General features: G+C 33.6%; 1 protein-coding gene across 7 annotated transcripts in view; it reads left to right on the top strand.

Moving 5' to 3' along the window:
- LOC136843752 (probable G-protein coupled receptor CG31760) overlaps positions 1-14,427 on the top strand; it is a 1,299,116-nt gene that overhangs the window by 1,052,590 nt on the left and 232,099 nt on the right. For all 7 annotated transcript variants that reach the window (XM_067112411.1, XM_067112413.1, XM_067112416.1 and 4 more), the window contains 2 exons: positions 6,383-6,488; positions 8,805-8,937. In XM_067112411.1, the coding sequence (XP_066968512.1) occupies positions 6,383-6,488; positions 8,805-8,937 (239 nt within the window). The remainder of the gene's footprint in view (positions 1-6,382; positions 6,489-8,804; positions 8,938-14,427) is intronic.

Raw genomic sequence — 14,427 nt, 5'->3', positions numbered from 1 at the left:
CCTGCAACCACGAGGACAATGACTTATCATAGCCGCCATTCTTGAAGTCTTGACAAAGTATGAATATTCATTCAGAATTTCAGAGACAGCTGTTTGTTGTCATCACCTTGTGGGAGGAGTCGGGACGTCATATGGTTATGTCACGTATAACTTTGAACCCATACATTAGAGTGTTCCGCCACTGGCTTCGGCTGCTGTATTTTAGTCTTATGCATATACTTTTTTCTAATATAAGTAATAAAGAATGCTGCCGAAAGTTAGGTAGGGATGTAAAGTATACTATGGCTAAGCAATATCTTTGTCAAATGCACAGAAAAAAAGTTATTCCGGAAAAACACCGGGACAAAGGCTCTGACTCTCATAGGAGACGCGAGTAAGCCTGAGATTACCGAGCCATAGAAACTTGATAGTATTACATTTCCTTAAAGCTTCGGATTTTAGACCTATAAGAAAAAGAAAGAAGGAACTTGAACACATTACCACAATATCAGAGATAGATGGCCTCTGATTGAAGTGGAATTGAGAAAATAAACTGCGTTCTACGCTTTCAAGATCGAAAGATGGAAGGAATCAACTTTCCAGGTAGTGTGACCGTCGTAGCCTTGCGAAGCATGTCACTGATATTTGACAACAGGCCTAATGACGGGGTGTCTGCAATAAAAATGCTTTACGTACAGATGCTATTACGCTCACCAAGAGCCACAATAAAAAAAACAAAAATTTTATTGCTAGACAAATGTATAAGAACCAATCTGAACAGATGAGGCAGACGTAAAACACCAGTCATAACAGATGCAAGCGGTACTAGGTTCTTTCACGCCAAAATGCAAGAAATTCATTGCTTTTAAAAAAAAACCTGCCATTAACGCTTTTCGAGAAATATATTAAATTAGACTTAAAACTTAACTTAACAAACCTTCGGGTCACGTTAATGAAGAGGATAACTTGACACTTGCCAAAAAGAGTGTGCGCTGTCAATCTCGCATCCGCTCGCTACTGCAAACCTCTCAAGGTTGATGATCATTCATGACACCAGCTCAAGAGTAAATGACTTCCGTAAATTAAAAAAAAAAATTGTTAAGAAAAGAGGCTTGTTAATTACATCAGATTTCCAAAATATTGTAGTAATTGGAAGTATAATAATGGAATAATGAGATAGCGGACGAATTCACAGACATGAAGGAAACGGCGTCTCTTCTAATGTTGCCGGCAGTCCGTACCTGAGCATCAGGAAATTTGAATTTTAGTGGCTAATTTGAATGACCTACTGTAACTTTAGAATTTAATCATTATTTCCAAAGACAAAGCACTAAAGTCACCTCTTCAGAATACGAGCTTTCAGAAAAACTAAGTATCACGGCTGTATCTTTTACCGTTATTGCTCCACAGGTATGTTAGGTCCATCACACTCCCCCACCACATCCCCTGAATGCCAGAAATCGATGTCTGGATCTCCGGAACGGCTAAACGGATTTCGATGAAATTTGGCACGATTAGAGACCTTAGTGGGAAACCTCTAAAGCCAGAGTTTCATTCCGGTCGTTTGAATATTTCCAGAGCTATTAAGGGCCAAATTCAGGGTTTTTGTGTACTCCGGGTGGTTGGGCTTTACTAACCGCCAACTACCTTGGCGGTTGATTTTTAATATCTATGTTCCACGACTAGTATTAGCCAATGAAAAGACAGATGCAATTGCCTTTCCATTAAAACATTAAAGGAATATAAAAAAACACACACACACATTCAATAACTTAATGGAGAATAGCGTTCTTTATCGATTAAAGAGGAATTTCATTAAGAGTTACCACAGAAGGTATTACACTAACTGTTGTGTAAGTATCGGAAGATAATTACTTCCTTTTAAAACAAGCATATACCGGATAATAAAGGACAACTGGAAATAGCATCGGGATCGTAGCACATATATGTTTTGACGACTTTTCTCACTTTCGATAAGGAAAGTTATCTGGCTCATATTTTGTACTGAAACATATAATTTTAAAATCAAAGCGCACAGTTTGAAGATAACAATACCCAGTTGCTGTGTTTTAAAGTATTTGCTAGCAAAATTGTACCGTAAAATTTAATCCTATTCAGCTTTTATGCAGAAAGTAATCATGGCATTTTACAGCGTTCAGAGTAATATAGAGTAATATATATATATATATATATATATATATATATATATATATATATATATATATATATATATATATATATATATATATATATGTGTGTGTGTGTGTGTTTATAAATGTATATATGTGTTTATATTATATATGTATATATATATATATATATATATATATATATATATATATATATATATATATATATATATATATATATATATATATATATATATTTTATAAATGTATGTGTATATATATATATATATATATATATATATATATATATATATATATATATATATATATATATATATATATATAAATATATATGTTTATAAATGTATAAGTATATATATATATATATATATATATATATATATATATATATATATATATATATATATATATATATATATATATATATATATATATATATATATATATATATATATATATATATATATATATATATATATATATATATTTGGTAAGAGTTACTTGCTTATAGGAAGATAAAAATTATAAGATAATCAAATTTGTCTCAAGCAGATAAAAATTCTAAAGCAAAAACAGCTAACTAATTTGTGGCACGTAGACTGGGAAAACGAAGTTATCTAATTAATTCTTTTATCATGAATACAATATACTTCCATATATATACATATAAAGATATATTTATACATATATATATATATATATATATATATATATATATATGTATATACATACATACACACACATACATACTCATAACATTTTCACCAGCATCAGCAGTTCCGTTGGTTGCCTTCATAAACATTAGAATTTGTGGTGTTAGCGTTGGTTTTATTTTAAAAATTCTTTTGACTGTGTTACTCTCATACATCCTGTTGAAAACAGTGTGGTAGATCCAGATATATCGGAATTTTTATGTTGAAGAAATGCCCCCGCAATATATTCATCTGAAATCACATTGTCATTTAACGGTACATAAAAAAAATGTGGCAGTGATTTAAAGTCATTGTTGTTCTAGTACTTCGTGTCAATTGAAGACTTCCAAATGATTTTTAGGATAGCACTGGATATACAGTCCTTCATTTCAGGACAGATGTATTACAGGTATAAAGCCCCAAATTGATAAGAACACATGTACACTGCCCTTAGCTGTAAAACTCTGTAAAAGAAGTTTTTTGGTTTATACTGCATCTAAGGACTGACAGTACATTTAAATTGTAGAATGTTTGCGTTCCAAAATTCCCAAGCTCCTGTTATGTGTAATGTGCATTTTTAGTGTGATTTCTCTGTTTCATGGTTACATTTTCTACAGTCATGTACCAATTTTGTTTCAAGTTTTAGTTTTTTCTTTCTTTCTTTTTGTACTCCCGTTTACGATATAATATTATTTGTTATCCTTTTGGTGGGAGAAGAAAGCGAGTAAAAATATTTCCGATCAAGATGACAAGTTATATTCATCCATGACTTGTAACTTTGCCAATGTTCCAAAGAAACAACTCAGTGACTAAGTCATGCTGTGATTATACGTAGTATTGATAATAATATTTACTTATAAATTATTTATGTATCATTGTAAGTTTTTTTTGTGTAAGCAAATAAAAGTGAATATTGCAACAAAAACTGAGATTAAAAGGAAGTTCAGGAATATCTTGGAAAGGGATATTTATAGCGTGTAAGATTAAACAAAGGTAGTGAAGAATGTTTACAATGCAAATTAAAACTTTGATTTAAAATGGTAATATAGATCATTGATAGTAAATGTGAATCTGATACTGTCTGCAGTGAGTCAACAATTTCCCTGGAATTCCACTGTTTAACAACTCGGCATTTTTGTTGCGTTGCTAATGGAAGCTGTAGAAGAGATGTCAATCACTCGCCGCGAAGTTATTGCGGTAAAAGGGAATGAAAACCCTTTATGCGTCTTGCTGTGCATTTCTTGTCGCTCGTCGGTACGTGAGAATCATATCGACTTTGTTGCGAATACAACATAAAATTTCATAAATGAATGAAACACTTTTCTATGTTCTCGCTGCCGAAAGGATTTCTTGCCTTTTTTTTTTATTCAGGAAGATGGTGAATGAAGGACAGGGCAACGTATTTATTTTTTATGAAGCGTAAAGATAGAATTATACATTATACTAATCAGTCATTTATTTCATATTGATAAAAATTCCCTCTCTCTCCATGTCAAAATGTTGAAGATATTATTGAAGCTAAATTAATAATGCATAAGGTTTTCATAAATCCGTCAAGAAGTTTATCACTATATCGAAATCACTTAAAGAAATGAAAGATGATACATCTTTTTCGGATTATAAGTGATATGCGGAAGTACGATGGTGCCAGTGTGATCAAATAACTTGGCGGGATTTGTAATGCTTTTCTGGACGAGGGAAAGGTTCCAAAGCTATAGGTGAGAGAAGTGATAATTCCTCAATATAAGGGTAAAGGTAATATAGGCAACTGTAAGAATTATATAGCCACAGCGTTATTCAAGTATTGTGGGATTATGACTGATGATATAAGACGAATAACCCAAAGGATTTGCAGGATAAAAATAGTTTGGTGTGAGAAGGAGGAACGATTGTGGACGCAGTGTTTGTTTTGAAATAGTTCTGTGTGAAATTTGAAGGTAAAGTGGAAAAGTTATATATAAGATAACGAACTTTAAGTGAGTTGATGATAGACCGATAAATAGCCAGTGTGGATGATATTAGTATATGGTTGTATAAGACAAGCAGTTAGTAGCAATTTAATACTGTTTTTACGAAGAAAGCAAAGAGTGTGTTAGAACATGTAGACGAGGGGGCTAAATTAGTATATGATGTTTTGGTTTAAAAGTTGAACTGAGTCATAGGTGTATTGTCAGCTAGGTTGTTTAATATCTTTATGAATAGAGTAAAGGAGAAGCGAGAAAAGGTGAAATAGTTGTGGGATTGAAAACGATGAGTTTTGCATGGAATTTACGATGGTTGATGTTTGCGGGTGGTGCTGTACTGATTGAGGGTAGTGATCCTTCAGAAACTCGTGAAAACTGAAATTGTTTGCAAAAGAAAGTTGAAGGTACGTGGAAACCATGAAGATGCAGCAGTTAATATGTTAATATGCATGTGGGGAGGGTGGAACCTGTTGATTCATGTAGGTATTTTCGAGTGATAATAAAGGATGATGGTAAGATGAAAGAAAAAGTGAATTAAGAAAATGTGAAGCACGTAAGGTAGCAGGAGTGTACAGACGATTTGGAAGCCAAGTTGGGAAAGTATGAAAAGACTTTTGTGCCAACTCTCTTGTATGGAGGTGAAGCGTGGATGTTGAATGTGAATGAAAGAAACTGTTGAAATGAACTGTTGTGCAGTACATATGGGATAAGAAGAACTGAAAAGGTTCGATATGGGGAGATACATAGACGTCGTGAATGACTATTTTACGTGAAAGGACGGAGCTGAGTGTTTTGATATGGTGCGGTCGTGTGGGATGTACAAGGATGGTGAAAAGACCATAGATCAGAAGTGTTATGATGGAGGAGGAAAGGAAAGGAGGCATACAAAGAGGAGAATGATACATTGTGTCTTTGGAGTCGATGTGCTCCTGATGATCTCTCTATGTAGATGTAAGGAGACTGTGGTTGTGGACTTTCCTGTACAATTCAGGAACTGAAGTGCAAATATGACAGTACCCATTGGGTTGATTTTTTCTCTGATCGCATTTTGTTACGAGAATTTGTTTAATACAGATTATATATGTATATATATGTATGTATATATATATATATATATATATATATATATATATATATATATATATATATATACACATATATATATATAATATACATACATATATATAATATACTGTATATATATATGTATATATATTATATATACATATATATATATATATATATACATATATATATATATATATATATATATATATATATATATATATATATATATATATATATATATATATATATATATGCATATACACAGGTCATTCTTTTCAAAGTCGTAGGCTGCTTTCAGTATAATTGAATTAAGTTGATGTTTACTTTCAGGAGAAATACGAAGAATGGGAATTCTTAACACGGTACTCTTTTGCTGTTTTCTTGAGAACATGACTTCCTACGCATTAGAGAATTTTTGTTGGGAAACTGAATGCAGAATATTGCATTTATCTCATTTCACAGCTGTGTAGTCCAGTATTTGCTGGTAATGATTTATTTGTTATTGTTTTTTTTTTTTCCTATCTTCCAGTGCGTATTTTCACCTGGACATGGATGGACGAGAGGCGGCTACAAGTGTCAGTGCAAAGAGAATTTCTTCGCCAGGAATAAAACCTTCAATGGAACTCTCGTCGAAGGTGAGTTTCAAGTTCAGTCAAATAGATTTAAAGACAAGAGATTCTTCAAGGTGATTGAATGACCAATCTTATTTATTTTGTTATAGGCTAAGACATTTACGAATCAGTGATTTATATGAGTAAGTGTAAGAAATACTTTCACTCTGCTTCGTCATCTGAGACGTTTTCAGGTGAATAATTATATTGTAGTGGTAATTCAGAGTTTTTTTTGTGTAAATGTTTAATATTTCTGCAATTAACTTTCATGTAAACGTTACATTATTTACAAAATCAAATTTCAGATATATTATTTTTTTTTTTTATATGACACGTTTCAGTATTTTAATCGGATCCAGAATATATTTTCAGACAAGTCTTTTCACTCATTTGGTTTGTACTGATTTTTATGGAAATTCAGTCGGTTTATTTCCATTTTCGGACGTATATTTGATTTGAAAGGTGCCAGGCAAACTCGACGTTGCAATAACACAAAATATGAATTTTTTTAATCTTACTAGAATATTTTCCCGTCAGGTTGGCGTTGGTGACAGTGTAAATGTTGCTTAATATAAAAGTTGATTATTTTATATGCATGTTTTCTGCTGCATCAAAATAGTGTTTCTTTTCGTTTAAACATATCATGTAGTTTACTACCTTATTTCCGTTTTTTAAAGTGTCGTCATTGGGCGTTTGCTCACCAGATATCTAGCGAGACTTTCTTAAATTAATGACGATATGATAGCTAAATTAGTGGACAAGTCCTAAAGAGACTAACTACCCTCTGAAAGTCCTAACTAATGATCACCCAATTCAGTTAAGGTTAGTAGTTACTGCTAGCAACCTAACTATCAAACTGATGGAAACCTTGGCGCCAGATGCAGTTTCTTGTAATTGTTCTTGGCTTTTCGCCAGATTTGGGGAACTCCCTTGATCGCTGTATGTGATCGATCTAAAAAAAATTGACAATTACGCATAGTACAAGTTTCTTTTTCCTAAAATGTTTGTGTAGACATTAGAGAAAAATATAGAAGATATTTTTCAGTCTCTGAATGGAATTTCTGTGCGCATTGAGTAGTTGCTATCAGATGACAGCGAAAGAGGGAATAAGAGTAATGATTTGCCCAAGTATATCGGTGCATTTTTGTCAAATTATATATTTTTTAATGTTGTTGCTGATACACACTAAAATGTTTACAGTTTTCGCCCATTATATTTTCTTCTATGCACTACTTGATCATCCAGTAGTTAATCCAGTAGCCAATAGTTAACATGCAGCACCTTATTTTAAAAGATAAATTCAAATAATCGCTTTTAGTCGTCGATTTTTCGGTTTTTGAAGTGACATAGATTCCAATGAGTTATACAGATTAGTTCATGTGAAATAAAGAATGTAACCAAGTTTTCTTTTGATAGAACAAAATTGTTGCTATATTTGTGTGATACTGTCTTTAGTTCATTAGTTGAAATTAAAGGATTCAGCAGCAATCTTCACTATTTTTCGGTGAAAATAATATGAAGGTTGAATTGATGTCACACGTACGAGCACAAACTTTATTTAAATTTTTTTTTTCGGTTGTTATTTTAATTCGGTGACTTTTTCGTTGTGTAAGACATTCATTCCAATATTTTTCAATTTTGCATTTTTACAAGTAAAACTGTGTCCTGTGAAATGTGTATTCTTGTTGAGCATAAATTGTATGTCTCGCTATTTCTTTCTTTTTTAAGTTTTAGCATCATATTGATGCATGAATGTATGCATATACGTACCTTTATTTCTGAGTAGATTTATCAAAAGCGAAACTCTTGCAAACTTGATATTAATGTACGAGGGTGATTACGAGATTAGGGAATTACGAGAAGGATATTTGGGTACATGAAGGTATATGTTTTTATTTCGGTTTGGGAAGAGAAATGACTAGAATTGAGATCAGAGGTTTAAACGTTTACTGTGATTCTTATTGAAAATTTGTAGTTTTTTATTATCATGATTAATTCTTTGGTCAATACATACCTCTTAAATTAATGGGTAATGGAATCTGTTTTTTACGGTTCTGGTCACAGTGACATAAAAGATTTTTGAAACTGTGGGTAGCACCCTAAGTTAAAGTTAATGAGCCATTAAATTTTTAGCAATGTTTGATGTGTATGAAGTGTTATAACCCGTTTACTAAACATCTAGTTAATAAATCATCAACGTGATTTTGTATACGTGTTGCAACATTCTTATTACTTCAGTGATAACTATTATAGACGTGCTTAGGTGACTTGATGTCTCCGTAACGAAGCGCCGAAAGGTTCGAGCCTAACTCAGGCGTCATATACACATTTACTTTTCAGTGGCGTGGCAGAGCAAGATTGAGTCCAAGGATCCGACTTACGATTTACTGTACGTCTGTCGTCCGTGCCGCCCCGAATGTCCCGGATGCCACAACGACCAGCCTTGCATGGCCCATTACAACTGGCCTTTCAGGTAATTCCATGAAAGTATGATTGTACGGCTTTTGCATGTTTTAACCTCAATATTTTGCGTCTGTCCCAGTGTCAACGAAGCTGTCAACGAAGTGAATGCCAAACTCTAAATTCAAACAATTATAAGAACGCGTTCAAGCCTCTTTCCAGAGTTTTACCACGGATTTGGAAACTGAGGTTCTGCATCTTGTTAGCGTTCTTATCGTAAATATTCCCCTCCCGTTTCGATTCCCTGAAACTGTAAACTGAGTTTATATTAGTTCAGCAATACGGACTCTCCATTTTAACCCTTTTTTTTTTCTGTATCATGACCATGCTTACGCTTTCACTTATTAGGTGTTCACTCTCTGAACTCCGTATCCATTTCAAATAGCCCTCAGCCATGTTCTATTCAAAGTAAAATTTAAATGCACGCATGCCCTTTAACATGTTTGTTTCGTGTTCGTAATAATTTCGAACTGTTTCAACAGTTTTGGTAGATTTAACCAGTTTGTAGCATCAGCTTTTAAATTCTCATCTTAGTTTTTAAAGCTAGTAATTTATCAGAAGTACCGGGTGTAGATTCATAGAAGGCAAAATGTCATGCGATAAAACAACTTGTTAGTGTTTAATGCTGCTCGTTCACCCATTGAAGATACTAGCGATGTAAATATAACGTCGACTAAATGTTTGGAGTTCTTAATTAATTTTTCAAGATGTAGGCATTTTTACATCGGTATTTTGAGCGGAATCCTACTGAACTGTCAAATTAAAAGTATTACTGTTCATAATAAATTATGGGAATAACGATAGAGATGACGCAGATAATGCAGTAATAAGAACGTTAACAATGAAATTAATAATAATAATAGTTGTTTTCATGATTATATTTTTTTAAACTAACGATACTGTTGTCTTAATTGTTTCCAAAATTTGCAGCACGAAATATTATTTTTTTACATGAGAAAGAGCGTCTCAAAGAGATTAAGCAAAACTTATTTGTTGGGGCATTGTAATCGTAAAGGCACAAAAAAACCGTTAACCTTGACATCGAAAAATCTGAGCAATTTATACTTTTTTTTTACCTGTTTTCCCTTTATCTCTTTTTCCTCTTTTTTTGCTTGTGTTTTTTTAAAACAATTCTTTGCTGATAGTATTTTACATCGGGTACATTTTTATTATTATTTTCTGCCGTCTGTTATGAAGGAGAGAGGGCGAGGCAGAAGAGCTAGGCCAGGTGGGGATCCACCGAGAAAGGGCAGAAGACAAAGGAGAGGAGAGCGCAATTTCTAGCGCGAATCTGTCAAAGGAAAACTTGACGTAAAAGCTGTTAATGGTGATGACAATGGCTTCGTTCTTTATTTATTCCGTTGATTGGGAAATACCAAAAGGGTGGCTGCAACAACGTCTCTCTCTCGGCCACCCACAGATGGGGAAACGTAATAATAATAAGTGTCTTGTCGTGGCATTTAAAAAAGACTCGTGGATCCCGAACTTTAGGCGATCAAAATGATTGTGGGAAACAATAGAATTAAGAGCTTTGAGGCGATACAATCTCAGCAAGTCTAGTGATGATCCTCATACACTTTTCCTACCTATTGTGACCCTTGTGGCAGTTCACAGCTGTCTTGACTGGATTGGCAGTTCCTCGTTGGACGAGTCAGTAGAGTTGTTGGCTAGTACTCTGCTAGGCCCGAGTTCGCGTCTCCAGCCGGCCAGTGAAGAATTAGAGAAATTTATTTCTGGTGATAGAAATTCATTTCTCGGTATAATGTGGTTCGGATTCCACAATAAGTTGTAGATCCCGTTGCTAGGTAACCAATTGGTTCTTAGCCATGTAAAATAAATCTAATCCTTCGGGCCAGCCCTAGGAGAGCTGTTACTCAGCTCAGTGGTCTGGTTAAACTAAGGTCCCTTTCACACTAGGACTAGAACTAGTGGCGGCCACCGGTTGCCTAGTGTGAAAGGCTTGGGCAACTGCAAGCAACCAGTGACCGTCTCCGAGTTGTGTCTGTTTTTCATTACGTACCTATCTTATCGAAAATATGTTTTTGGCAGTTATATGCCCATTAACTCACCTATTTCGTTCTTCTCAGCGGGAGATTTACCTTCGAAGTCTGGAATGAAGTGCACAATAATTTCATTCAGGCATTCCTCTTCTCATTCTTATCACTATATTTAGCTGTGGATGGATCCCAAGCTGCTGGGTGTTTTTCCACTTGGTGGATAAAGTCTTCTGTATTTATTTTTTCCACCACCTTCACAACTACATTCTTCACCACTTCCATCTCACACGTCCTTTTCTGTGGGAAGCTGGTTGGAAACAACAGATTAGGAAGAGAGTTGCGCCACTCGTTGGCTTAGTATGAAAGTTCCCATTTGAAACAATGCCCAACTGCCAGTGGCGGCAACTGCCAGCCACCGCCACTAGTTGCCGGAGCTGGCAAACGCTGAGCCAGTGGCACTCCCGGGCAACTCCAGTGGCATAGTGTGAAAGGCTCCATTGAAAATAATGGTAAGCAACTAGTGACCGCCACTAGTTGCCTAGTGTGAAAGGGGTCTAAGGTATACTTAACTTATCTGTCTTGATTGGAGGGCTTCAGGTCGAGTTGTGATGATGGACCTTGCCAGTGCTTTACCACTGAGCCACGACACACACACACACACACACACACACATATATATATATATATATATATATATATATATATATATATATATATATATATATATATATATATATATATATCCCTTTATAATTCGAACCATCGACCATTGAAGCAGGTGGTCGACAGTTAGTCCATTCAGCACAATATATACAGGGTATATATATATATATATATATATATATATATATATATATATATATATATATATATATATATATATATATATATATATTAGTCCATTATGAATATAGCAGAGGCCTAAAGAAACACGTGGCTGCAACAGCTGTCAGCTTATGAATGAAGGCAGGAAAAAGTACCAGAGATATTTGAAGATTTTCCAGTAAATTTTGAAAGCCACACGTGCATTAGTACGAAGAAAATGAAATGACTGCGCCAGAAAAATCATATCAAGATAGATAGACTGATAAATTGATAAGGTAGATAGATAGGTAAATAGTTTTACAGAAAATGACTTGTAAATTTCTTATATATTAGACCAGGGGAAATGGAATGGAATATCAAAATTTGGTCCAGAGGCCAAGCACTGGGACCTATGAGGTCATTCAGCGCTGAAAGGGTAACCGAGAGTCGAAAGGTTTCAAAGGTGTAACAGGAAGAAAACCTCTCAGTTGCACTGTGAAACAATTGTTAGGGGAGGATAGAAAGTGATGGAAGAAATAGAATTTGAACGGAGGTACAGTAAAATGAATGAAAGGGGCTATAGCTGCGGGCCGAAAGGACGTTGCAAAGAATCCAAAGTAGTGCCTTCAGTGCACCGCGTGGGGTGCACTGACGGCAAAAACCCCTACAGAGAGACGAGGGGAAATAAAACCAGAAAAAGAATAAAATACTAAGTCTTTTGGTTTTACAGGTACTTAGGTGTGATGTAGAAGAGAAGTGTATGGTGGGTGATAAGTTTAAAAAAAAAAGAAAAAAAAACTTGATATTTTGACACTTCATGAGACTATGGTGAAATGGCAGTGAGTGTAGGAATTGCAAGGACAAAGTAGTTGTTTCCTAGAAAGTTAGAAGTTGTACTGCTTTAAGTATCAGAAAGACAGATGAGTGAGTTCCAGGACTGTATGGGTAAGATACAGTTTAGCATGAATATGCAATATAGTAGTGTGTATAGGGTTCAGGAATAGAGAAGAGTGAGTGTAAGGAAATATTCATAGGAGAGGCTGAATCTGTAGATGGCTAAGTATGCATAATATGCTAAGGTGGTTGTGCTAGGTGATTTAAAAGCAAAGGTAAGTGACAAAATGAGATTGCATTGATGGTACATATGATATCCAGGACAAAGTGAGCATGAAGGATTCTTATGGGAATGTGTTTTGAAAGTTTTACTGTTGTAAAACCATGGTTCTCAATGAAGAATATTCATAATACTGTACATGGTTTTCAAAGAAGGATATAAGTATGCTTTGGGAAAAGACTATATGTAGGGAAGCGAAAAAGTTGTGTAGATAATAGGTTAGTCCAGTGTATTTAGGAATGTAAGTTGATGGATGTAATTGTGAGAAACGGGATGGCTGCAGATGTATGTGACCTTTATTTGGTTGTAAGTTCATGAAATATGAAGATACATAAAAGCGGTAAACATTTTTATCATGGATGAAAGATGAATCCAAGTAATTTGAGAGGGTTTGATCATATGGAAACAGTGGAGGACAAGATGCTGAAAAAAGTTTATAATTCATAAGTTTTAGATTGGAAGAGGAGAGGAAAGCCTAAAAATCGCTGGATGGATCCAGGAGTGAGATTGCATGCATGGGATGTAAGATAGGTGAATGTTTCAGTGCGTGTGAGAAGGTCTGACTCACTGCTAATGAACCTTAATGTAATATATATATATATATATATATATATATATATATATATATATATATATATATATATATATATATATATATATATATATATATATATATATATATATATATATATATATATATATATATATATATATATATATATATATATATATATATATATATATATATATATATATATATATATATATATATCTCACTAAGTCCACGTCGGAAGGTGAGTGAAAACCGGGACTTTGAACAAGTACTTTCGTAGTTTATTCTACATTTTCAAGTTCACACTGAACACAAAAGAAGTTGACAGAGGTTTATATACAAAAAAGCAGAGGGTGGGGGCGGGGGTTACAGTTTGTTAATCTGGGCAGCATGTTCTTTAAACAAAAAAGACAGGGACAAAAGATCAAGGGATAATCCAGGGTGGAGATTAACATTCCTTTGTCCCTGTCTTTTTGTTTAAAGAACATGCTGCCCAGATTAACAAACTGCAACCCCGCCCCACCTTCTGTTTTTTTGTATATAAACCTCTGTCAACTTCTTCTGTATTCAGTGTGAACTTGAAAATGTAGAATAAACTACGAAAGTACTTGTTCAAAGTCCTGGTTTTTACTCACCTTCCGACGTGGACTTAGTGATATTCTCAAGCACGCGCTCCTTCATGCTGTATTGGATATATACATACATACATAATATATATATATATATATATATATATATATATATATATATATATATATATGTATATATATATATATATATATATATATATATATATATATATATATATATATATATATATATATATATGTATGTATATATATATATATATATATATATATATGTATATATATATATATGTATATATATATATGTATATATATATATATATATATATATATATATATATATATATATATATATATATATATATATATATATATAAATCATCAACACACAATCACGTGTGGAACAGAAATAAATTTCTGACTCACGTCAGGATCGAACCCAGGTCTC

This window comes from Macrobrachium rosenbergii, chromosome 12, assembly GCF_040412425.1.
Source record: "Macrobrachium rosenbergii isolate ZJJX-2024 chromosome 12, ASM4041242v1, whole genome shotgun sequence".
In the NCBI taxonomy this organism is placed as follows: Eukaryota; Metazoa; Arthropoda; class Malacostraca; order Decapoda; family Palaemonidae; genus Macrobrachium; species Macrobrachium rosenbergii.
This window is presented reverse-complemented; position numbering and strand designations above follow the sequence as displayed.